The sequence below is a fragment of the Equus caballus genome, chromosome 16, assembly GCF_041296265.1.
Source record: "Equus caballus isolate H_3958 breed thoroughbred chromosome 16, TB-T2T, whole genome shotgun sequence".
Taxonomy (NCBI): Eukaryota; Metazoa; Chordata; class Mammalia; order Perissodactyla; family Equidae; genus Equus; species Equus caballus.
The window spans coordinates 58,301,080-58,327,902 of record NC_091699.1 but is presented as its reverse complement, the minus strand read 5'-3'; the positions used below and the strand labels follow the sequence as shown (position 1 = coordinate 58,327,902).

Here is a 26,823-nt window from a genome sequence, read left to right as displayed (position 1 = left end):
ATAGAGTATACTTCGACCTTAATAGGTAAGTCAAGCCATTATCCAAAGTAGTTGTTTCAATTTACACTTTTTAAAAGCAAGGTAGAAGACCTCTTTGATAATAATTGATATTTTCAGAATTTTTTTTTATTTTATCCAATCTTGTGGTTATGTAGTGATATCTCTTAGGTTTAAATTTACATTTCTCTCATTCCTGAGTAGGTTGAATACCTTTTCATAAATTTATCAGCCGCTTGGATTCCCTGTTTTGTGAAGTACCTAGTCAAGTTTTTTGCCATTTTTGTATTGGGCTGTCTGCTCTCACTCTTGCAGATTTGCGGGTACTCTACACATTTTTGATGAGTCCATTGTGAGTTACATGTGTTGCAGCTATCTTCTCCCCCTTTGGTTTGTGATTTCACTTTATTTAAAAATTTTTTACAGCTTTATTTATTTATTTATTTTTACAATGGACGCCTAATTTTGCAGGATCCCTGTTGAAAAGATGATCTTTCCCCCACTGTTCTCAGTGACATCATAAATCAAATGACCAAATATGTGGGTTTGATTCTGGGTTCTCATTTCTGTTTCATTGGCCTGTCTGTCATTTCTGTGTCCATATCACATTTTCTTGGGTATTCTGATATCTTAAAGTCTTGGTATCCGGGAGAGCACGTTCTCCCATGTTGTTTTTCTTTTCTCGTCCTTCTGCCTTTCCATATAAATCTTGGCGTCAGCTCATTAAGTTCCACAACAAAAATGAAAAACACTTGTTGGGGTTTTGACTGGGACTGTGGAGAATCTGTGGAACGTTTACAATACTGAGTCTTCCAATCCAAGAACATGCTAGATCGTCTCTCCATTTATTTAGATCTTCTTCAAAGGTCTTCAGTAATGTTTTATAATTTTATGGTTTTATCCATACGGCCCTTGTATGTTTTTATTTATTCCTGGGTACTTGATATTTTTTAAGCTATTGTAAACGTTATCTTTTGCTTTTGTGTTTTAATTTCACTTTCCCTTAGCTGCTGGTATATAGAAGTGCAATTGACTGTTGCATATTGATTTTATATCCACGGCCTTGTTAAATAAATTTTCTCTTCCTTTTTAATGTTTATGTCTTATATTTCTCTTTCTTGTCTTCCTGGACTAGCTAGTTCCTCCAGTACACAATGGAAAAGAAGTGGTGTGGGCTGGCATCCTTGTCTTACTACTGATTTTAGAGAAAGCATTCAACAAACATTTCAAAATTACGTGTGATGTTTGTTGTAAATTTGTTGTAGATAGCCTTAATCAGATTAAGTGCCTTACTACTTCTATTTTTCTAGGAGTTTTTTTCTTTTCCTCCTTTGGATCTTAAATTGCCCTTTTGGAAAGGGGGCCCCTCCATTCTAGGAGCTGTTCAGAGCAGTTGGAGGTCAGAGGTACTAGCTCCTCTACTCCCCACTGTCCACTCCACCACCCCAGTCTGTGGCATGGTCCAGCCCCCTGCCCAGCAGACCTGTTCCTTAGCTCTGTGCCATTTTATTTCTACAGCTGGGAGCCTGGGGCTGGGATGTGGGGCAGAGCCTCAGAGCTGGTAGAGACGTGGCCTTGGAGGGTACATACCTTCTACCACCAGCATGGATTCATACAGCTCACTGTTCCTGGGGGAGACGAGGGCTAAGGTTAGGAGGGGGCCCTGGGCTCCAGGCCTGTAGGCAGTGCTGGGGTTTGGGGGGACTGTACCTGGCAGTGAAGAAAACCTGGAGGGTGACAGAGGATGGGGGCGCATTGACTGGTCATGCCTCCAGCAGTCCACTGCCTGGGGAGACCCCGAAGGCCACAGGGCCCTTGTCTGGCTCCTGTTGGCCTGCACCGAGGGGAAGGAAGCACACACATGAGTGCAGGCAGCTCCACGCACTGCCTCACATCTCAGGTGTGCACCCCTGGCCTTGCCCAGCCCCACAGGGCAGGGCAACCCTGGGATCACTAGGGACTGGGGAACTGGCCACCTCTGCAGGGATTCCCAGGTGGTGCCAGCCCTGGGGAGCCAGCCTGCAGGGACAGGGCACCCAGGTGCCGTCCTGGGGCTCTTGGCCCAGCTGTGCAGGGAGCAGTGCGCAGCCAGGAGGGCCTGACATACCCGTCAGCACAGTCCAGTAGCTCCGGCAGCCACTCAGGTTCATCAGATAGACCTCGCAGACCTGCTTCTGGTTCACAAAGCGGGTGCTGAAGTCCACCCAGCTGGTGGAGAGCTGCAGCTCGGGCATGGCCACGATGGCCCGCAGGGGCACCACCTAGAGGGCAGAGCCTTTTGCTTGGTGGGGACCAGGCGACCTTGCCCAGGCCGGCTGGGCCCTGAGCTAGGGTCTCAGGGACACAGGAGCCTACCAATCCCAAGTACTCAAGCTTCTCAGGAGCACACAGGCAGCTCCATGGCGGGTGGAAAGGGGCCAGGCCTGGCACTGAAAGCCTGAGGCTGCTGGGGTTCTGCACAGGGAAAGGGCCAGGAAGGCACCATCTGCTCCCCATCACCCATGCCGCGATCGAGCTCGGTGGCCTCTGCTCCCTGGTTGGGCCGCCCTCCAGCCTTCCTACCTCTTGTCCAGCCGTCTGCGCCTCGTGGGTTCTGGGCCGTCTTGCCTTTTCCCTTGGCCTCTTCAGCTCAGCTCTACACCATAGTCCCATGACTTTGTCACAGTCCACGGAACTGGGCCTGTGGTGCTCACCCTGGTGCTTGAATCCCCACACAAGCCTGAAATTCACTAGAGCCCTAGAGGCGTCCCTCAGCTGCCTCAGGCGCTCACTGTCCCCAGCCATTAAGCCATTCTCTTGGTTTGACTTTCAGTGTGGTTTCCCTTCTCTCTTCATTAAACAGTGTGCAGGCTTCACATGCTGCCTCCTGCAGGAAGCCTTCCCTGATTTTCCACCCTGCAACACCTCACCTGGTTCTGAGCTCCTGAGACAACTGAGGAAGGATGACACAAATTTCTCCATGTGTGTCCTCAGGGCAACGCCTCTTCCAGGGCAGACTGGGCCCTCAGGGCAAGGGCCAGGGCTCCTCTTATTTCTGAGGGCCTTGTCGGGGTTTGTCCTCCTGTGATCCCACCAGAACAAGAGTCCAGCCCGGTTCCACTGTCCTCGGGGTGTGGCGCAGGCCTGGGACTCACCTGAGTGGTGTGGTTGGTGTACTCCAGGAGCAGATTCTGAGTAAACACCATCGCCTTCTCCCCACTCGCGTTCTGCTGGATGTCCACTCTGGGCAGCATCTGGTCAGCTGGGAGCTTCTGATAGGAGAGCAGCTCCAGGGACAGTGAGAAGGACACGTCCACCTGAGCACAGGGAGACGAGCCGTCACCTCAGGCTGCCGAAGGCAGGCAGCACCTTCCCCACCCGGATCTCCATCTTCCTCCCCTCCCACGGCCCCTCAGGCCTGGCCAGCTCCCAGCTCAGCCAGGACCCAGCATGGCTTGCAGGGCCCAGACTGACCCAGCCCTGCCCAGCAAACAGCCCAGCAGCACGCCTCCCCCACACCGCCCAGCGCCCCTGTCTGGTGCGTTCATTCCATAAACACCGTCTGTGCCCAACACCCATTAGTACAGGGACGAGGCTGTGCCCGCCCTTAGGATGAGGCTGTGCCGGCCCTTAGGAGCCGAGGGGCGACAGGGGAGGAGACAACGAGCAAGCTGCCCTTTTCCCCCTGGCATGACCAGGGCTGTGGGCAGCCCGTGGGCCCAGGGAAGGCCTGTGTCTTTATCCTGAGGACAGTGAGGAGCCTCCAATGGACTTTGATCAGGAGGATGTCCAAGTCAGCTTTGCCTTCCTCAGAGGTCACTGGCTGCTGTGGGGAGGTGGGCTGGGGAGCACGAGTGGGTGTGAGGACATCATTAGGGGGCCGAGGTGTAACTTAGGCCCAACAGGATGGGGCTTGGATGTGTGGCTCCCAGACACAAGTCTGTGGACCTAGCTCAACAAATTTACCCAAGTCACCTGTTAGAAATACAGATTCCTGGGCCTCAGGGTCAAGAGCAAGTCAAGAATGCAGCCAACTGTAAGACCCTTTATTAAGACCTTCAAAAGATATAAGGCTGTGCCTCCTAGACTCTTTCAAGTAGACCAGTCCTGTTTAACAGAAGCTTCTGTGCAACGTTTTGTGTGTAGGCTATCGGATACAGTAGCCTGTAGCCACATGTGGCTACTGAGCACTTGAAATATGGATAACATGACTGAATTTTTAAATTCAGGAACTCAATTTTTAATTTTAAGTTAAATTAAATTCAAATAGCCACTTGTAGCTAGCGGCTACTGTAATGACAAGCCCCACTCAGACATACTGAATCAGAAACTCTGGGAATGGGGCCCAGAAATAAAAGTCAAACATAGAATTGTCACATGGCCCAGCAATTCCCCTCCTAGGTACATACCCAAGAGAAGTGAAAATATACATCCACACAAAAACTTGCACAGGAATGTCCATGGCAGCATTATTTATAAGAGCCTAAAAGTGGAAACAACCCAACATCCATCAGCCGATGAATGGATAAATAAAACGTGGTAAATCCATATGATAGAATATTTTTTGGCCAAAAAAACCCCAAAGTACTTAAACTTGCTCCAACACGGATGAACCTTGAACAGTACACTGAGTGAAAGAAATCAGTCACAAAAGACTACGTGTTGTGAAGCACAAAAGGTGGAGCAAAATGGCGGGGTGAGCTGACCTGGGATTCTCTCCCCTCCAAAATACAACAAAAGATTGGAAGAACTGAATTTCAGAGAATAAACATAATGCCAGCTCGTTAGAGACCTACAGTACCAAGAAGGCGGAGATCATAAACCCTACTTACAGCCTCGGAGGCACTGGAACGGTAGGAGAGAACATCGCTCCCTCCCCTAGAGTCTGCGATCGCTGCAGCGCGGGTCGGGAAGGAGCGGGGGAGGGGCTGCCTGACCGGGGAATCATCCAGGACTCCTGCCGCTGATTCAGTGGAAACCCGCTGATGGGGGAAAGCTTCCGTCCGTGGGGACCCCATAAATCAAGGGCCTTGGGAGACCAGAAAACAGAACTGATCTGAACCCAGACCGGCGTGTGTGAGTAACAGCCCCTCCCCCCCCAGCAAAGCCAGTGGGCACAGCCATCTTGCCCCAAGGCAGAGAGCTCATAACACGCGGCTCTCAAACCCCCACCATCTAGTGGCGACAGGCTGTAACTGCAACTGAATTCTACCACCATGCAAAAAAACCGCTCCTCTACCATCCAGCAATTTATAAAAGCCCCAGACCAGAAGGAAAACAATAAAACATAGAATTAAGTCCTGAGGACTTGGAATTAGGTAAACTAAGTGATAATGAGTTCAGAGCAGCTATAATCAAAAAACTCAATGAGGTAGAGAGGAAGATAGAGAAACAAGCCGAGTTCTGGAGTTACTTCACAAAAGAGATTCAAATCATAAAGAAAAATCAAACAGAATTACTTGAGATGAAAAACACAATGGACCAGATAAAACAGAATACGGATTCCCTGAATGCCCGTGTAGATAACATAGAGGAGAAAATTAGCATAACCGAAGATAGACAGGCTGAATGGCACCAGACAGAGGAAGAAAGAGAACTAAGAATTAAAAAAAATGAGGAAAATCTCCGAGAGATAATGGATTCAATGAGGAGTAAGAACATAAGGATCATAGGAATTCCTGAGAATATGGAAAAGGAAAATGGAGCAGAAAGTGTGCTTAATGAAATTATTGAAGAGAACTTCCCAAATCTAGGGATCGACGGAGAAATGTGTGTAGAGGAGGGTTTTAGATCTCCTAGATTTGTCAATGTAAAAAGAGCTACCACAAGGCACATAGTAGTAAAGTTGGCAAAAAGGAATGATAAGGAAAGAATACTCAGGGAAGTAAGGAAAAAAAAGAGAATAACCTATAAAGGAGCCCCTATCAGACTGTCAGCGGATTTCTCTACAGAAACCCTACAAGCTAGGAGAGAATGGAGTGACATTTTCAAAGCTTTAAAGGATTAAAATCTTCAGCCAAGAATACCCTATCCAGCAAGAATTTCCTTCAGATATGAGGGAGAAATTAAATCTTTTCCAGACAAACAAAAGTTAAGGGAATTTGTAACTAAAAGCCCTCCATTACCAGAAATCCTCAAGAAGGCTCTCATACCTGAAAAAAGAAAAGAGGGAGAAAGGTGACACAATCCACAGACTAGGGAGACTGATGGATAGAACCAGAACAGGATAGCAAATATTCAATTATAGCATTAGGGTAAAGGTAAGGAAACTACCAAAACAAGGACGATCTTAGCACTCTAACTACCAATTAATAAGAAGAGTTGGAATAAAAAATGAAAATAATTATTTAGGAGGGGAAGAGCAAAGGGTCTAAATCAGTATTGGTCAAGTAAGTAAGAAACCAGCAGAGAATAGACTATATTATACATGAGATTCTAAATACAAACGTCAAGGTAGACACTAAAATAAAGTACAGAACAGAGTCACAAATCATAAATAAGGAAAAATCTAAGAAACCCAGCATACGAAATTGCAGTATTAAATGGGTAGTCTAAAGCAAACAGGAAAAGAAACGCAGCAAAACAAGATAATGAGTGACAGATTAACAGCACTAAGTCCACATGCATCAATAATCACTCTCAATGTGAACGGATTGAACTCTCCAATAAAAAGACACAGAGTGGCAAAATGGATTAAAGAACAGGATCCAACAATTTGTTGCCTCCAGGAAACACACCTCAGCCCCAAGGACAAACTCAGACTCAGGGTGAAGGGGTGGAGGACAATACTTCAAGCAAATAGCAAGGAAAAAAAGGCAGGTGTTGCAATTCTCATATCAGACCAAGTGGATTTCAAAATAAGACAGGTAAAGAGAGACACAGAGGGACAATATATAATGATCAAAGGGACACTTCATCAAGAAGAAATAACGCTTATAAATATCTATGCACCCAACACAGGAGCACCAAGATTCATAAAGCAACTATTAACAGACCTAAAGGAAGATGTTAAAAACAACACAATAATAGTAGGGGACCTCAACACCCCACTCACATCAATGCACAGATCATCCAGACAGAAAATCAACAAGGAAATAGTGGAGCTAAATGAAAAACTAAAACAATTGGACTTAATAGACATATATAGATCACTCCACCCTGAAAGAGCTGAATACACATTCTTCTCAAGTGCACATGGAACATTCTCTAGGATAGACCATATGTTGGGAAACAAGGCAAGCCTCTACAAATTTAAAAAAATGGAAATAATAACAAGCATCTTCTCAGATCATAGTGCTATAAGGCTAGAAATTAATTACAAGAAAAAAGCTGAGAAAGGCACAAAGATGGAGACTAAACAACACACTACTGAACAAGCAATGGATCATTGAAGAAATTAAAGAAATAAAAAAATACCTGGAAACAAATGAAAATGATAGCATGCCATACCAACTCATATGGGATATAGCAAAAGCTGTATTAAGAGGAAAATTCATCGCAATACAGGCACATCTCAACAAACAAGAAAAATCCCAAATGAGCAACCTTAAAGCACACCTAACTGAACTAGAGAAAAAAGAACAAATGAAGCCCAAAGCCAGCAGAAGGAGAGAAATAATAAAAATCAGAGCAGAAATAAATACTATTGAAATGAAAAAGGCAGTAGAAAGGATCAATGAGACAAACAGCTGGTGTTTTGAGAAGATAAATATAACTGACAAACCACTAGCCAGACTTACAAAGAAAAAAAGGGAGAAAGCTCAAATAAACAAAATCAGAAATGAGCGAGGAGAAATAACAACAGACTCTGCAGAAATACAACAGCTTATGGGAGAATACTACAAAAAACTATATGCCAACAGAATGGCTAACCTAGAGGAAATGGATAAATTCTTGGACTCCTACAATCTCCCAAAGCTCTCTCAAGAAGAGGCAGACAATTTGAACAGACCAATCACAAGGAAAGAGATTGAAACAGCAATCAAAAACATCCCAAAGAATAAAACCCCAGGACCAGATGGCTTTCCTGGGGAATTCTACCAAACTTTCAGAGAGGATTTAATACCTATCCTTTTCAAGCTATTCCAAAAAATTAGGAAAGATGGAACACTTCCTAACACATTCTATGAGGCCAACATCACGCTGATACCAAAACCTGATAAGGACACCACGAAAAAAGAGAACTACAGGCCAATATCACTGATGAACACAGATGCAAAAATTCTAAACAAAATTTTGGCAACCAGAATTCAGCAATTCATCAAAAGAATCATACATCAGGATCAGGTGGGATTCATACCAGGGACACAGGGATGGTTCAACATCCGCAAATCAATCAATGTGATACACCACATCAACAAACTGAGGAATAAAAACCACATGATCATCTCAATAGATGCAGAGAAGGCATTTGACAAGATCCAACAGCCATTTATGATAAAAACTCTGAACAAAATGGGCATAGAAGGAAACTACCTCAACATAATAAAGGCCATATACGACAAACCCATAGCCAACAACATACTCAATGGGCAAAAACTGAACGCCATCCCCCTGAAAAAAGGACGCCCTCTATCACCACTCTTATTTAACATAGCACTGGAGGTCCTGGCCAGAGCAATCAGGCAAGAAAAAGGAATAAAAGGAATCAAAATAGGGAGGGAAGAAGTGAAACTCTCGCTGTTTGCAGACGACATGATCTTATATATAGAAAACCCCAAAGAATCCATTGGAAAACTGTTAGAAGTAATCAACAACTACAGCAAAGTTGCAGGGTATAAAATCAATTTGCATAAATCAGTAGCATTTCTATACTCCAGTAATGAACCAACAGAAAAAGAACTCAAGAACACAATACCATTCACAATTGCAACAAAAAGAATAAAATACCTTGGGGTAAATTTAACTAAGGAAGTGAAGGACCTATATAATGAAAATTACAAGGCCTTTCTGAGAGAATTGGATGACGACATAAGGAGATGGAAAGACATTCCATGTACATGGCTTGGAAGAATAAACATAGTTAAAATGTCCGTTCTACCTAAAGCAATCTACAGATTCAACGCCATCCCAATCAGAATCCCAATGACATTCTTCACAGAATTAGAACAAAGAATCCTAAAATTCACATGGGGCAACAAAAGACCCCGAATTTCTAAAGCAATCCTGAGAAAAAAGAACAAAATGGGAGGCATCACAATCCCTGACTTCAAAACATACTACAAAGCTACAGTAATCAAAACAGCATGGTACTGGTACAAAAGCAGGTGCACAGATCAATGGAACAGAATTGAAAGCCCAGAAATAAAACCACACATCTATGGACAGCTTATCTTTGACAAAGGAGCTGAGGGCATCCAATGGAGAAAAGAAAGTCTTTTCAACAAATGGTGCTGGGAAAACTGGAAAGCCACATGTAAAAGAATGAAAATTGACCATTCTTTTTCACCATTCACCAAAATAAACTCAAAATGGATTAAAGACCTAAAGGTGAGACCTGAAACCATAAGGCTTCTGGAAGAAAACATAGGCAGTACACTCTTTGACATCAGTATTAAAAGGATCTTTTCGGACACCATGCCTTCTCAGAGAAGGGAAACAATAGAAAGAATAAACAAATGGGACTTCATCAGATTAAAGAGCTTCTTCAAGTCAAATGAAAACAAGATTGAAGCAAAAAAACAACCCACTAACTGGGAAAAAATATTTGCAAGTCATGTATCTGACAAAGGCTTAATATCCATAATATATAAAGAACTCTCGCAACTCAACAACAAAACATCCAAACAACCCAATCAAAAAATGGGCTGGAGACATGAACAGACATTTCTCCAAAGAAGATATACTGATGGCCAATAGGCACATGAAAAGATGCTCATCATCGCTGATCATCAGGGAAATGCAAATCAAAGCTACACTAAGATATCACCTTACACCCGTTAGAATGACAAAAATATCTAAAACTAATAGCAACAAATGTTGAAGAGGTGCAGAGAAAAAGGAACCCTCATACACTGCTGGTGGGAATGCAAACTGGTGCAGCCACTATGGAAAACAGTATGGAGATTCCTCAAAAAATTAAAAATAGAACTACCATACGATCCAGTCATCCCACTACTGGGTATTTATCCAAAGAGCTTGAAGTCAGCAATTCCAAAAGTCCTATGCACCCCAATGTTTACTGCAGCACTGTTCACAATAGCCAAGACGTGGAAGCAACTTAAGTGTCCAGCAACAGACGAATGGATAAAGAAGATGTGGTACATATATACAATGGAATACTACTCAGCTGCAAAACAGAACAAAATCATTCCATTTGCAATAACATGGATGGACCTTGAGGGAATTATGTTAAATGAAATAAGCCAGCGAGAGAAGGACAATCTGTGTATGACTCCACTCATATGAGGAATTTAAAATTATGGACTAAGAACAGTTTAGTGGATACCAGGGGAGAGGTGGGGTGGGGGGGTGGGCACAAAGGGTGAAGTGGTGCACCTACAACATGACTGACAAACATTAAGGTACAACTGAAATTTCACAAGATTGTAACCTATCAATAACTCAATTAAAAAAAAAAAAAAGACTACGTGTTGTACGATTCCGTTTATTTGAAATGCCCAGAATAGGCACGTCCATAGACAGAGAAAGTAGATTAGCAGTTGCCTAGGGCTGGGGTTTGGGGAGAAATGGGAAAGAGTAGAGAATGGGATTTATTCGGGGGGTGATGAAAATGTCCTAAAAATGGCAATGGTGATAATTGCACAACTCTGTGAATACACTAAAACAGTATACTCTAAATAGGTTAATTGTATGGTACGTGAATTATATATCAATAAGGATGTTAGTGTTTTAAAAAGAAAAGTTAGGGCCGGCCTGGTGGTGCAGCAGTTAAATTCGCACGTTCTGCTTTGGTGGCCTGGGGTTCGCCGGTTCGGATCCGGGGTGCAGACTGTGCACCGCTCATCAAGCCATGCTGTGGTAGGCATCCCACATACAAAGTAGAAGAAGATAGACATGGATGCTAGCTCAGGGCCAGTCTTCCTCAGCAAAAAAAAAGAGAAGGATTGGCAGCAGATGTTAGCTCAGGGCTAATCTTCCGGGAGAAAAAAAAAAAAGGAAGTTAGCAGAAGGCAGAGTGGTGAAGAAACAGAGCGAGCTGCTCTCCCGCACTGTGGACACTCACACAAACTGTGCAGCATTTCTGGAGGGGAGTTTGGCAATATGTACAAACATGTAAAATTTGTACACCCTTCAGCTCAGTAATCTCTTCTAGGATTTACCCGGAGGAGATAATTACTCAAATATGAAAATACGTGTACACAAGGATGCTCATTACAGCTTTGTGACATTAAAAATAGACAATTGTGGGGCTGGCCTGGTGGCACAGAGGTTAAAGTTCGCACATTCCACTTCTCGGCAGCCTGGGGTTCGCCGGCCCGAATCCCGGGTGCAGACATGGCACCGCTTGGCAAGCCATGCTGTGGTAGGCGTCCCATGTATAAAGTAGAGAAGGATGGGCATGGATGTTAGCTCAGGGCCAATCTTCCTCAGCAAAAAGAGGAGGATTGGCAGCAGTTAGCTCAGGGCTAATCTTCCTCAAAAAAAAAAAAAAAACACAAAACAAAAATAGACAATTTTTTTTAAAGCAACCTGTAGGTCATCACTAGGAGACACTACTGTTTGGACTCAGTAATCAATACAATTTAGGCTAAAGCTCTGTATTTACTGACATGAAAAGATGTCCGTGACATGATGTTGTGGGAAGTGAGCAGGTTACGGAACCATGTGTAATATATCCAGTTATGTAAAATTTAGACATTTATTTATACACCAAAGATTGTTCATCAAAATGTTGAGTGATTTCCTTTGGATAGAAGGTTTTAAGGAAATACTTAAATTTTTTTCTTATTTCTATTTTTCTGTAATGTTGGAATTTTAAAATATCTAGATGCGTGGTGTTTACAAAGACATTAAAGCTATTCCTAAAGAGGAGAAACATTAAAAAAAATATTTCTTTTTAAGGAAAGAGGACAAAAAGTTAAGTTCCACTGGTCAAGGAATATATAATCCAAACTTACACAAATTTTTTCAGAAGATAGTAGAAGAGAAAATACTTCTGAACTAATTTTTGAGACTTGCAAAACCTTGATTAAAACACACACACAGATTAGGACAGTTTAAAAAAGGATAATTGCATGTCCATCTCATTCGTGAATGTAGATGTAAAAACTTTAAACGGCATATTATAAAGCAAATCTAGCAAAATATAACAAAATGGAAATACAATTTGACAACGTTGAGTTTATTCCTGAAATGCAGGATTGGCTGAACTTTATAAAATAGATTAATATATTTGACCACATTAACAGGTTTTTAAATTACCATTTAAAAATTCAACGTACATTAATTTTTTTAAACTCTTAACAAAAACTCAAGAAGGTGAGAGAATTTCTTTAAACCTAATGAAGGGCATCTGTGATGGTTAATTTTATGTGTCAACTTGACTGGACCAAAGGATGCCCGGACAGCTGGTAAGACATTACTTCTGGGTGTGTCCGAGAGGGTGTTTCCAGAAGAGATAAGCATTTGACTTAGGGAACTGAGTACAGCAGATGGCCCTCCCCAGTTGTGAGTGGGCCTTATCCATTCCAACGAGCACTTGAATAGAACAAAAAGGTAGAGGAACAGCGAATTCGCCTTCTGCTTAAGCTGAGACATCTATCTCCTGCCCTCTGACATTGGCATGTGGGTTTTCAGACTTTCAGACTCAGATGGGACTCACATCCTCAGCCCCCCAATTCTCAGACCTTCAGACTTGGACTGCACTGCGCCACGGCTTTCCCCGTTCTCCAGCTTGCAGACAGCAGATTGAGAAACTTCCTGGCCTCCAAAACCGCATGAGCCAATTCCTGCAATAAATCTCCTCTTATATGTATCTATATATGTCCTATTGGTTCTGTTTCTCTGGAGAATCCTGACTAATACAGCACCTATATAAAATTGTTCAGCAAAGATTATACTTAATGTTAAAATGTTGAAAGTATTTTCTTTAAGATCAGGTACAAGAAAGTCTGTGCTCTCACTACCTCTATTCAGTAAGTTCTAGACAACCAAGCCAATGCAGTGAGACAAGAAAAGAAAATACAAGTATAAGGCAGGATGTTAAGATATTATCACTATATGTGCAGACAATATGAAGGTCTGTGTGGAAAATTTTTAAAACTCTGCAAATAAATAAAATGAAAGATAGAGCTAGCTGGTCTCCGAGCAGATTTTCAGTGTGAATTCACACACTGCTTGTGAAGTTCTTGGGAGCACGTCAGCCAAGGAGGCAAGCCTCCTTTTCCACGTGCAGGCCCCAGCTGATACCCAGACTAAGGAGCTGGCCTTTCACCAGATGTCAACACCAAGCAGTGTCCTTATTAGGGAATTTCTGGAAGGGCAAAGAGTGTGAGAAGAGGCCTTAATTCCAAGGCACAAAGATGGAGACCTTAGAAAGGATTACAAAACTTCACTAAGAGTTGTTAAGAGCTCAACATTAAATGAAGTTGTTGAAGAGACGAGAAAGCTCCTTGATGGAGCAAGGTGAGCAGGGACGCCATCCCCAAAGCATGGGACACCTTTACCCCCGACCCTGAGAGGGAGCGTGAGTGAGCTCCATTCAGCATCTTCCTCTCCCTCGTATTTCCACACCCAGTCTCTAAGACTTCTTGATTCTTCCTTCCAAAATACTACTTAGTTTTGATCTGTTCTTCCATTCTTGTTGCCACCTCCCTATGATCAAGCCTCTAGGTGTAAAAGCATCAGCTTACAGGAAAGATAGGGGACAGGGGAACACGTTAAGTGACACTCCGGGAGTGCATTCAGCAAATCCGTATCGTAAGAAACCCCGTGGAACAAACAACCCATTTTCTGCAACAGATAATTTGCAAGGGAAAAAAAGATGGAAGGAGACTTAAAGGCATGTCAGCCAATCACAAGGTCTGCACGTTTTTGGATCCAGATTCAAACAAATATCGGTAGCATTTAATGAGACAACTGGAAATTTGAATACTGACTTGATAATACTAAGAAATTATTTTAAATTTTCTTTTAGGTTTCATAATGATCTTGGGTTTTTTTTTTTTAAAAAAGGTCCTTTTTAAAAAAAAATACATACTGTTGAAATGATATGACATCTTGGATTTACTTCAAAATAGTAATAAAGTGGGGGAGATGGATGGGTGGGGGCGTGTGGATGGGGCAGGATGGGCCCAGGGTTGATGATTTTGGAGCTTGGTGCTGGGTCCATGGGGGCTCATTAGACCATTCTATCTACTTTCGTGGATTTTCAAAGCTCTCCCTTAAAAAGATTTTAAAATTTTAATGATGTTAAAAAAGAGAGAATAGTTTGGGAATAGTTTTCCTTGGGAAAACAGATGAAATATTTTTTGCCACACTAACCCTCTTTATAATTGTGCAGCAAACATCAAATGTAAAGTGTTGTTTTCTATCCTACAGTTTGTCAGAAAAGTGAGGCCAGCAAAATTGACATTTATTCACACTTTACTTATTATAAGAATTAGCACGTACATACAATTTTATGTGGTTAAATGCTGTAAAATTAATATCTTTTCATAGCTTTAGTATCATTTTTCAAAATAAATTCCCAGTTAAAAAAAGAAAAAAACCCACAACCTGGCCACATCGTTCCCCTGCTTAGCTCTTTCAATAGTTTCCTTTTGTCCTCAGCCACTGACACTCCCTCTGAGGAAGGGACCAGTGGCTCTGCTGTTCATCTCTCTCATCCATTTGGATGCTTTAAAACATGTCTTGGATGAAAGAGTGAAGGACAAGTTCTCACATGGCATTGGACCCAGCGTCCCATGTGGAGACTCAGAGTGACCCCAGGGAGCTGCTCCACTGTCCAGAACCTTGACAAGACCTGGTGGGCCAGGTTCTGGATGCCTGGTCTCCGTGTTACTTTAGACTGGATGCTGCAACCCTACTGGAGGCCACCAGCTGTTCTTGTCCCCTCTGAAGACCTACCTGGTGATGGGGCCTGAGTGCTGTGACAACAGGGCCTGGTTCAACATTGTGGTTTTATTTTTTCATAAGGGGTTTTTTTTTTCAGTTTCTGATTTTGCTTTTTCAAGAAGTTTGTCTTTTTCTCCAGCTTCAAAGACTAGCTCTTGGATTATTTACCATTCTTGTGTTTTTACTGGTGGTTGCCAGCAATTCTTGGGGTTTCTTGGCTTGTATATGCATCACTCCATTCGGTGCTTCCATCTTCATATAGACTTCTCCCCTGTGTGTCTGTGTCTGTGCCCAAATTTCCCTCTTCTTATAAGGTCACCAGTCATTGGATTAGGCCCCACCCTAATCCAATCTGATCTCATTTTAATTTGATTACATCTGCAAAAACCTTATTTCCAAATAAGGTCATATTCACGGTACTGGGAGTTAGAACCTGAACTTACATTTTTGGAGTACACAGTTCTACTCGCTACATGGGGTTAGTTAATTTCTTTTCACTCTTTAAAGAAAGCATTCAAGAATATGCTCCAACCTCTGAGCATATCCCAAAGGTTCTGATAAGGATGTTTCCATTTTCCTGTTTTCTCAATAGTGCGTTGTATTTTGATTTCCTCTTTAACCCACTAATTGTTTAAGAGAATGATTTAAAAGTGTAAGCAGCTTGAGATTCTCTGCACCCCCCTCCACCATATTTACTATTTTGTCTGCTTGTTTTCTTTTTCTTTATTCTTTTAGTCCAAAAGTCAAAAGTTCAACAATACAGAGTTAATTAAAATGCAAAAGTCACCCCCTAACTACTGGTTTCTAAATTCCACTCTGACAGATAATTGTTAATATCTTGGAGTGTGTCTTTCCAGACCTTTCTTTCGTGTATAGAGAACTGCCGGGTTTAATTATCTGCCTCAAACGCTCACTGAGGGGAAGAAAGACAGATCCCATGGGACGAATGCAATAAAACCAAAAAAATGGAAAATGTTCACACCAACATTTAACTGTCCTAAATCATATTTGCTTTTAAAGTGAGTACAAACACATCAACAGCAGGCATATTCACATTTGGGTGAAAATAAGCACCTTTCTCCTCATTAGAATCTGTTTGCTTAAACACCGATGTCCATCAAATTTTCTCCAGGCATAAACACAAAATCAGCTTTAAAAAAATCTAAACCTCTGCTGCACTAGTTACTTATTTACGTGGAGGCAGGACCCACCCCTTACCCTCAAACTTGGACAAACAAGCCTGTGTGATGCTCACCCTGCTAGGGCGTATGGTTCAAAACATTGATTTTCACTCATAACAACTTCCCACTGATCTTACAAAGAATTTGTCCTACCTTTGAGAGAGAACAGACAGAAGAATGACTTAATTTCTAATGTAGCCCAAGATGAAATTGTCTATAAAATTTCGGACAGATATAATATATTAGTGAATCTGAACTTTAATTGATTTGTCTATTTCCTTCCCCAATTAGTGATAATTTCTGATTATTTTTGCTTCAGTGATTTTTATCTCATCTTAGAAGTAGAAGGGATATACTCCTAACTTTTCACTCTTAAAACTCATTTAGAAAAATACACATAAGCCTGGGGGGTTTCAACAATTATCAGTGGTAATGAACAGAGCTGTATGCTGGGTGGGATAAAAACAAGTCTGCTATTTTTACACGAACAGATTACATATTGGAATTTTAAAACAATGCATCCTTATGAAGAAAGCATATTTTCTTCAGGATTTTTCTGAAAGAAAAAGGTTTACTTTGAGAAAAATCCATATTGTGGCTACAAATTTCAAGGCATGAAGAAGTATTTTGGTGTCACTTCACTGGAGACCAGAGTATAAGAACTGAATTTTTGTTTGTCTCTATTTTCCTATTTTACAATGAGTTTCCATGATTATATTTACTAAATGAAAAGTTTTTTCTTTGAAAAGCTTACATCTAGTGCTTACCCTCAGATGGATTACTTCTTAGTGACTTCTGTGTTATAACGTAATTCATTCAGCTGACAAACACCTAGATTCAAAGAAAACTCAATGATTCAATCAAAGACATTGCTAATAGAAAAAATGTAGGCTAATATCCTTGTAGAAAATGTCGAATAATAGCTTAGTGGCCTGAGAGTGGGAAACACTTCTTAAACAAGTTCAAATAGCTTAGACAACAAGGAGAAAAATTGATGGATTTTATTGTATTCAAATTGAAGATTTCAGTCCACAAAGGGCAAGATGGATGAAGTTAGCAGATAAATGACATATTGGGAGAAGATATTTGCGACATCTAAAACTGACAGGGAACTAATATTTTGAAATATAAGAAACTCCTGCAAATCCATAAGAAAAAGACAAAACTTTCCAACTGAAAAATGGGCAAAGGACATAAGCAGGGAACTCACTGAATGGGAAATCCCAAACGGCTACGTGAAGAGATGCTCTATTTTGTCAATAATGAGAGAAATGCAAATTAAAACAAGAAAGAGAAATCATTCCTCACCTATTAGACTGGCAAAAATTAGAAGGTTGGAAATGCCAGGTACTATATGTAGGATGTGGGGATAGAGGTACCCTTGTGCATTCCAGGTGGGAGTTCAGACTGGCACAGCCATCCTCAGGAGTAAGCCAGCACTCTGATCAAACTGGTTCTGCACACGTAGTATAAATCCGACTCTTGAAAATAAAACCCAGAAAAATTCCCTCACGCAGGTCTATAGAGCCACGGACGAGGACATTCCCTGCAGTGCTATTTGCATTAGTGGGGAACTGGAGTCCACCCATGTGTCCCTCAGAGGGAACGTGGACAGTAAAATGTGAGGCTGGCACATTAGTGAATATGACGGAGCATTAGAAACAATCAACTAGATCAGGGGTTCCCAAATGTTCACACTTCATGGCAGCTTTAGAATCTCAACAATTTTTCATGGTGCCCCTGAGCCAAAAGAAATGGCTAACAGTCCTATTTATTAAGTAGTAGTTGGGTCCAAATAGCTTAACATAAATTTATGTCCTAACAATTCAGTAGCTGTTTGAAGAAAATAATGCACATAAATAGGAGGATAAAATATTTCATTTCAAATGAACAGAATTGCTAAGGGGATGTGTGTGCCTGTTGGGCACTGAATAACTTCTCAAACGCTGGGATCAGGTTGGACACTGCCATCCTCATGTGTTTCACCTTGAGTTTCCTGCAGTACTGCCTTAGCACGGTGACTGCTGAAAACACAGCTTTGCAAAGATATGATGTTCTATCATAGAAAGGAATGTAGCACAGTCTAATGTTGGAGCTGTGAACCACCCCATGGTTAGCGGTTCACTTGGTGTCTGACAGATGTTGAGTTTCACTGTGTTTCCCCAGAGATGTAAAAATATCCCCCTGCACCCCATGGGTTCCTTGCAGCTTCTCAGAGCACCTTGGCACACAGTTTGGGAACCACAGACTTAGATATACATATAACAATATGAATAAACTGTAGAAACAGCGCTGAATGAAAAAAGTACTTAAAAACGAAGGCCTCTGGGGCTCCGCCAAGTCTGCTCTTGATGAGGGTTCAATGACCTGCCACCTCACTGCTAAACTGAGGGACAGATTTTCATGCAGCATATCACCCCACCTCCCAGGAAGGTTCTTCCATTGGCTTCCACCACACCCCTCTCTCATGGTCTCTTCCCGCGTCTTTGACTTGTGCTTTGAAGTTCCCCCTGGGGGTCTCCACCTGCCCCACTCTGAGTCCTTTCTGCCCAATCTAGCCTCCTCCCATTGGCAGCTGATAACTCCCAAATCACTGTCTTCAGCCCAGACCTCTTTCCTGAGCTGGAGGCCACACATCCAACTGCGTGTTCGATATCTCTGCTCAGACGTCCCACAGGCACTGCAAACCTACCATGTCCTGACTAAGCTCACCACCTTCCTCCCAAGCCTGTTTCTCCTCCCATGTTTCCTAACTCAGAGAATGGAACCACCTTCCACCTGATAGTGGCCTGTGGAAGATTGCATTGGTGGTCCCAATTCTTCACCCCTCCCTGCATCCACAGCCTTGCATGGCCTCATCCCCACCACTTGACTTTGGGCTGGCTGTGTGACCTTGGCCAGCGGCATAGAAGCAGAAGTGTAGTATGCCAGTTCCAAGCCTAGACCTTCAGAAGCCTCATATGTTTGCTTTTGCCCTCGTCTGCTGTGCTGCTTTCATGAGAAGAAGTAGGCCCAGAGTACTCTGTAGGTCCCAGGAAGAGAAGGATGAGAAACACTTGGAGCAGAGCCACTCTAGCTGATCCTAGTCTGGATCAGCTGACCCCCATCTGACCTGCTGACATGTGAGGGGCAATAAAAGACCACTGTTTAAGCCACCAAGGTTGGGGGGTTTTGTTATGCATCAACAGTTAACCAACCAGGTCACCTAAACCAGAAACCTGGGCATTGCCTTCGACTTCTCCCTCTCTCAGTCCACGAGGTCCCCGGAGCTTCCTAAATATCTCTTGAATCCATTTACTTCTCTCCATCCTCAGCACCTTTGCTCTATTTCAGGCCTCCTGCAACCACATTTAATTGATTTTCCCTTCCTTCTCTTTGCTCCCATTCTCCACACAGCATCCTGAGCCATCCTCCTAATATGCAAACCTAATCATGTGACTCCTCTGGGTCATCTGGCCCTCAGGCTGGGATATCAGTTAGGGCCTGGATAAGGGAAGGAGCCCTGCTGGGGACTGTGGGCATCCTGGTCACTGTGAAGAGACACCTCCAGGGCAGTTCTGCTTTGTTCCCGAGTCAGTGAAGGGGTTCTTTAACACGTTCTGTGCAGGGAGCCAGGTTGGAGCTCAGCTCTGAGCATGACAAGCAAAGGATCAGCCTCAGGCCACGCACCAGCACTTCCCAAGGGTTTCCCAGAAACCCCTCTGCTACTGGGTGTGCTTTTTCAGGGCATTGACAGAGAGGACAACAAGAGAGGCATCAACAACTTGGAATTAAGATTTCTGTTTAAATTCCTTGGTAATGGATCAAGCCATGGATGTGTAGTCTCCTTATGGAGGTAAATGGGCTTTCAGACCTCCAGTCTTCTCTGTGAAAGGGCTGTTACACCAAAAGAAAGGATGAGTTACCAGAATGGGGTAGGTGCCACAGCCAATAGAGAAAGGCACCCCTGAACAAGACAAGGCCTCCCTGTGAGACAGCTTGAGAAACAGCCAGTGGCCTTGGCCTTCAGGAGACATTTATGGATTGCCACAGGGCTTCTCACAAGGCTTCCTAGCAAACTGTCTTGTTTAGTGGTTAAATATGTGGATTCTGGAGTCAAACTTGCTGGCTTTTGGCCCAGCTCTGCTACTGTTCTTGGGACCTTGGGCCAAGAGGAAGAGCTGAGCTCCAAGCAGCTCAAGTTCAGCAAGAGAGAGATAGGTAATCAGACCATTGCATCAGGGGGTCCAATGGGCCAGGAAGCTTCCGGGAGGGGCATCTCACCTAGGTGGGTGTCTGGAGGGCTTCTGGGAAGAAGTCAGACCTAGGGGCAAGAAGGAAGGAGGGCAAGGAAAGTGTCCTCAGCTCCGTGAAGAAAGGGAGTGGTTCTGATTTTGGTTCTTATCTCCCTTCCCCATGCGTGGCACACCTTAGACCATCAACCCTAGCTGACTGCAAGAACGGATAAGCCCCTCTGTGGGAGCATCAGGAGTTCTGATTTTAAATACGGAGGTGGGATGTGGCCCATGTCAGAGATGGGGAACCACTCAGATTTGCTGGGTCAAGACACCGCCTGTTGGAGCCCAGTGCCTCCAAGCCTGGTGCACATTTCCTGTGAGCCCTGAGTCACCACCATGAGTGGATAGCTGCTCCGGTACCCAAGAGACAGCCATAGAGGTCTGCAGGCCCAGAGCCGCTAGAGAAACAACCAGGGGCAAGTCGGCTTGAAGTTGAAACCTCTGGCCCAGGTGTCCTCCGAGGGAAGCTAGGTCGCGTTAGGCCAAGGCCTGTGCAGAGAGCACATCTGGATGGCCAGGAAGGGTAGGGTGGGGTTAAGAGGGAGCGGGCTGCGCAGAGGGCACACATCTGTTGCAGGTGCCAGCCGAGGCCGAGGTCGAGGCCCGACGCGTCCCCTCCCCGGTCCCCCGGCAGGCGGCGCCAGAGCCCGAGCCCGCCTGTGGCTCGGGTCCGGGAGTCCGGCCGGGCGGGGCGAGGGGCGGGCCCCGGCGTCTGCGGGCGTTGGAGCGCGGCGACAGTCACGCCGCGGGAAGGACGGACGCACGCGCCGCTGCCCCTCCACGGCCATGGCCGAGCCCGCCGCTCGCCGCTGCTGCCTGGGCTGGGACTTCAGCACGCAGCAGGTACCGTGGAAGCCCCGGGTCCCGGCGGGCCGAGGCCGCCTCCTCCGCGACGCCGGGCGGGCTGGCGGGGACCCGGGCGCCGCGAACCCGGGGCCGAGCCTCGGGCGCGCCTCTCTCCTGGGCTTCCCGGGGATCGGGCGCCCCCTGCCCGGCAGTGCCTCCCACTGCCGCCGCCCGCAAAGTGCGACCGCCACCGGGCCTGGACGCCGGCCCTCGCGGGAAGGGGAGACGCCTCGCCCCCATCCCCGCCCCCGTCTCGGTCCCCGTCCCCGCCCCCACCCCGGCGGCATCCTGCGGCGCGTGGCGGGGAGGTGGCCAGAGGGGCCAGGGGACCGGAAGGGCTCGCGCGCCGTCGTGGGCACCAAGTGACAGGGACCCGAAGGAGCTCAGCTGCTGTAAGACAGAGGAACTGACAGACGGGTAGACGTGCACACAGGCGTAACCAGTGACCTGGAACCAGATCACCGCCTGAAACCTTTTTTTTTTTTTTTTTTTTTTTTAGTGAAATGGCCTCAGGGTACACATGAACTTTGTTCTACCCTGTGACAGCCCTTGGTTGGCGCCAGTGTGCTCAGGTCAATGTGCGCGGCACTGCTGGCCAGAGGATGGGCTGTACTGCTCCCAGGGCCCCGCAGACAGGCAAGGTCGAAATTTGTCTTAAAACTGGATGTGGGTGCCAAGTGCTCCTTCTCCTTAGCTTGGGCAATCAACACAGTTGCAGTCCAACCCCTCTCCTCAAGTGGGTCAAGGGAGGCAGGCCTCAGCCGGTCCCTAACCAGAAAGTCCTGTGGGACCCGCGAGAAGTTAGATTGCCTTGCTAGAACTCACTTTCCCCACCTGTCCTGGAAAGGAGTTGTACTCCCGAGTTTGGAGGTCTGCCCCACTGGGACCCTACATGTCTCAGGACCATGATCACGGCCTATGGGAACAGCCCAGGGGCCTTGCCTGGTGTCTCACATCCCTGCAGATGCAGACACTCAGAGACATCTCCAAACCCTGCTCCCATTCCTTCCCCTGTAGCACTTTCCCAGGCTTCCTTGCTGGGAGCAGGAACTGGCTCATCTGTGAACATCTGTCTCTAGAGGGCCTTGGCGTTGGCTGTTTAGGAGACAAAGATTTCTTGCCCTGCATGTGTGTTTCTACTTAGCCTCAGCATCTTCATTTTACTAATCTTTCGGTATGTCGCCCGATGAGGCCTGTGTTGCCATGGTTACAGTGATGCTCCCCAGCCTTCCAGGAGGTCTGCACGATGAACCACTCACTTCTGGGGTGCTGGGCTTCACCTAGTGATGTTAGTACCCCAGGGGCAGTGTAGAGACTGAGGAAAATTCTATACACCATTTTTTAAAATTCCTTCCAGGTGAAAGTTGTTGCTGTTGATGCAGAGCTGAATGTCTTCTATGAGGACAGTGTGCACTTTGACAGAGACCTTCTAGAATTTGGGTATGTACCTAGTATGCATGGGGGGGGGGTTGGTTTTGGGGTTTTCCTTCAAACTTTTACATTAATAGACAACATTGTTCCAGCTTCATCACACTGCAGGAGTGGTGGTCTTGGTAGAACCCTCAGCATCCTTTTTCCAGTGCCTGGAGTGTGCTCGCCTCCATTGTTTCCCAATTCTATCCATTCATTCATTCATTCATTCATTCATATATGCAGCAGGTATCAGTGGAGACTTTGTGCCTGGCATTGTGCTGGGTGCTGGTGTTTGGTGGGGAACCAAAAAAAGACATGGTCCTTGCTCTCAGAGTTTCCTGTTAAGTGGGGGAGACTGATATCAAGGACTCTCACAAAAGAATATTTAATTATAAACCCAGATAAGGGAAGAGAAGGAACTCACTTCTACAAGTGCTTATTATGAAGAAATGTGACCCACACTTGGAAGGAGGAGTTAGGGAGGGTCCCTAAGGAAGTAGTACTTAAGCCAAGATCTGAGTGAGTGAGGTTAACCAGTTGATGGAAGGGAAAGAACATTCCAGGCAGAAGAAACAGTGTGAGCAAAGGCCCTGTGGCAAAAAACAGCACTGCCCATTCACAGAGTTGAAGAAGGCCGACATGGCTGTCCAGTGAAGGGTCATGAGGAGTGAGGAGGAGATGTGACGTGATTATGTTTGTATTTTGAGAAGATCTCTGAGTGCAGTAGGAGAGCAGATGGAATCTGGCAGGAGTGCATGTTGGGAGACCATTGAGGAGGTTTTGGCAGATCATCTGGATAAGAAGTGATGGTGTCTTGAAGGAGAGAGAGTTGGGTGGTAGAATTGACAGGTCTTGGTGCAGAATTAAATGTGAGATGTGAAGGTGAGGTTTCTGACTTGCCTTCAGGATGGATGGTACGCTGTGGAAGAGAATTGGTTTGGGGGGAAAAGACATGAGTTTAGCTGTTGTATTAGTTTAGTAGGACTGCTAGAACAAAATACCACAGACTCCTGGTTTTTTTTAAAGATTTTATTTTTTCCTTTTTCTCCCCAAAGCCCCCCCAGTACATAGTTGTATATTCTTCGTTGTGGGTCCTTCTAGTTGTGACATATGGGACGCTGCCTCAGCGTGGTCTGATGAGCAGTGCCATGTCTGCGCCCAGGATTCGAACCAACGAAACACTGGGCCGCCTGCAGCGGAGCGCGCGAACTTAACCACTCGGCCATGGGGCCAGCCCCCAGACTGGTGGTTTTAACAATAGAAATTTATTTTCTCACAATTCTGAACTCTGGAAGTCTAAGATCAAGGTGCTGGCAGGGTTAGTCTCCTTTGAGGCTTCTCTCTTTGGCTTGCAGATGGCTGCCTTGTCGCTGCATTTCACATGGTTGTCCCTTTGGGCCTGCTCGCCCTGGTGTCTCTTCTGTCTGTTTTCTGTGTCTTAATCTCCTTTCCTTATAAGGATGCCAGTCATACTGGATTAGGGCCCACTGTAACCACCTCTCTGTAACTTAATTACTTCTTTAAAAGCCCCATCTCCAAATATAGTCACATTCTGAGGTACTAGGGGTTAGGACTTCAACATAAGAGTTCGAAGGGGACAAAATTCAGTCCATAAATGTGCCTCCTTTGAGCTGAGGTTGGAAGCCACCTTGCTTTCATATTTTATATTACTGCAGGGCGCGTTATGTCGGACTTTTGGTAGTTTGTGTCTTTCAAGGAACTGGCCCATTTCATCTAAGCTATGAAATTGTGGCCTAGGGTTGTTCATCATATTCCTTTATTGTCCTTTGATGTCTATGGGATCAGTAGTGATGGCCATTTTATCATTTCTGATATTGGTAATTTATATCTTTTTCTTAGTTGGGCTAGAGGTTTATCAATTTTATTAATCTCTTCAAAGAATCAGCTTTTAGTTTCATTGATTTTTCTCTACTGTTTTCCTCTTTTCATTTTCACTGACTTGTGATCTAACTTTCACTGTTTCTGTTCTTCTGCTTGCTTTACACTTAAATTGCTCTTCTTTCTCTAGTTTCCTGATGTGGAAGCTTAGATTATTGATTTTAGCTCTTCTTTTCTAATCTGTGCATTTAATACTATAAATTTCCCTCTAAGCACTGCTTTTGCTGCATCCCACAAATTTTGATAAGTTGTATTTTTATTTAGTTTGAAATATTTTTAAGTTTCTCTTGAGACTTCTTTGACTCTTATGTTATTTATAAATGTATTGATTAATCTCCAAGTTTTACAGCTATCTTTCTGTTGTTGATTTCTAGTTTAATTCTGTTATGGTCTGAGAACATACTTTATGTGATTTCTATTTTAAATTTTTAAATTCCCTCTCCCTCACTCTCTTCCATTCAGTGAGCTAGTCAGTCCTCTCCATTAGACATCTTTGAGAAAAAAGTCTCCATAACCAAGATACAGTATTGCTTTTTATCTCAAAGTTACATTTTTAAGATCTTTTTTTTTGATGAGGAAGATTGGCCCTGAGCTAAAATCTGTTGCCAATCTTCTACTTTTTGCTTGAGGAAGATTGTCCCTGAGTGAACATCTGTGCCAGTCTCCTTCTATTTTGTACATGGGACACTGCCATAGTATGGCTTAACGAGCAGGATCAAACCTGCAAACCCTGGACCACCAAAGCAGAATGTAAGAACTTAACCACTGTGCCAACAGGCCAGCCCCTTTAAGATCTTTTAAACCAGATATGTAAGATCTAGTTCATTCCTCCCCTATCATTTTGGGCCTTGGTGGGTTCTTTTTAGAGTTTGTTGAGGTGTAACTGATATACAATAAACTGTACATGTATAAAGGGTACAGTATGATAAGTTTTGACACGTGTTCCTCCATGAAACTATCACCAAAATCAAGAAAGTAAACATTTCCATCCCCAAAGGTTTCCTTATGCCCCCCTGCAATCCATCCCTCTTCCCCACCCCCAACCCCTGGCAAGCACTGATATGCTTTTGATCACTATAGATTAATTTTCATTTTGTAGAGTTTTATATAAAGGGAATCAAAATTATATACTCTTTTTTTAATCTGATTCTTTTTACTCATCATAATCATTTTGAGATTCGTTCATGTTATTACATGTATCAGTAGTTTGTTCTTTTTATTGCTGAGTAGTATTCCATTGTATGAATGGACCACAATTGGTTTATCCATTCACCTGATGAGGGACATTTAGGTTGTTTCCAGTTTTTCATTATTACAAATAAAAAAGCTATGGAATTCACATACAAGTCTTGGTATGGACATAAGCTGTCATTTCTCTTGAAAGTGAAATACCCAAGAGTGGAATGGCTAAGTTGTATGGTGGATATGTGTTTAAGTTTTTAAGAAACAGCCAAATTCTCTTCCAAAGTAGTTATTTTAATAAAAAATATTTTATTGTGGGACCGGCCCAGTGGTGTAGTGGTTGAGTTCATGCACTCGGCTTCAGCAGCCTAGCGTTCACCGGTTCGGATCCTGGGTGCGGACCTACGCACCACTGATCAAGCCATGTTGTGGCAGGTGTCCCACATATAAAATAGAGGAAGATGGGCCTGATGTTAGCCTAGGGCCAGTCTTCCACAGCAAAAAAAAAGAGGATTGGTGCAGATGTTAGCTTAGGGCTAATCTTCCTTAAAAAAAGAATTATTGTTAATAGGCCTTAATGTACTTGGTATGTAATTCAAAAGAAAGAAAAAGTAGATAGTGAAAAGTCTTAATCTCTCTGTGGTCTTGATGCGGGGTCGGTGAGCTGAGGAGTCAAAAGAAAGATTTCTTAGACTCTCAAGATCTGGCAGTGGTGCTCTTTTATTTAGAGAATAGTGTGGAATAGCATGGGGACAGGACCCATGGGCAGTCAGAGCTTCTGCTGCCGCCACTTCTGCTGCCCCCGCTGGCATGGGGACAGGGCCCATGGGCAGGCAGAGCTGGTGTGTGGGGACAAGACCCACGGGCAGTCAGAGCTCCTGCTGCTGCCCCCGCTGGCATGGGGACAGGACCCATGGGCAGGCAGAGCTGGTGTGTGGGGACAAGACCCACGGGCAGTCAGAGCTCCTGCTGCTGTGCATGGGGACAGGACCCATGGGCAGGCAGAGCTGGTGTGTGGGGACAAGACCCAC

At 44.4% G+C, this 26,823-nt stretch overlaps 2 protein-coding genes across 4 annotated transcripts in view; one reads left to right on the top strand and one right to left on the bottom strand.

Moving 5' to 3' along the window:
• Positions 1-1,706: 1,706 nt before the first annotated feature.
• LOC111768380 (deleted in lung and esophageal cancer protein 1-like) lies at positions 1,707-21,240 on the bottom strand. Its single transcript, XM_023620731.2, has 4 exons — positions 21,019-21,240; positions 3,132-3,293; positions 2,105-2,258; positions 1,707-1,831 (listed from the first exon to the last, which is right to left on the bottom strand). Exons 1-4 carry the CDS (start codon positions 21,238-21,240, stop codon positions 1,761-1,763), a joined length of 609 nt encoding a protein of 202 aa, XP_023476499.2. The 3' UTR covers positions 1,707-1,760.
• XYLB (xylulokinase) overlaps positions 21,147-26,823 on the top strand; it is a 78,264-nt gene continuing 72,587 nt past the window's right edge. For all 3 annotated transcript variants that reach the window (XR_011426972.1, XM_070237966.1, XM_001488267.5), the window contains exons 1-2: positions 21,147-21,295; positions 22,656-22,738. Coding sequence is in view for 2 of the 3 variants with exons in the window: in XM_070237966.1 (XP_070094067.1) it covers positions 21,239-21,295; positions 22,656-22,738 (140 nt within the window). In the remaining variant the exon portion in view is untranslated. The remainder of the gene's footprint in view (positions 21,296-22,655; positions 22,739-26,823) is intronic.

Bases quoted from the DNA above. Each gene is read 5' to 3' on its own strand.
- LOC111768380 (XM_023620731.2), bottom strand. From the start codon at position 21,240: ATGGCCGTGGAGGGGCAGCGGCGCGTGCGTCCGTCCTTCCCGCGGCGT. The intron at 2,259-3,131 runs GTGAGTCCCAGG...TCTGCCCTCTAG, and splicing joins ACACCAACCACACCACTCAG to GTGGTGCCCCTGCGGGCCAT. The intron at 1,832-2,104 runs GTATGTCAGGCC...CCCTCGGTGCAG, and splicing joins CTACTGGACTGTGCTGACGG to GCCAACAGGAGCCAGACAAG.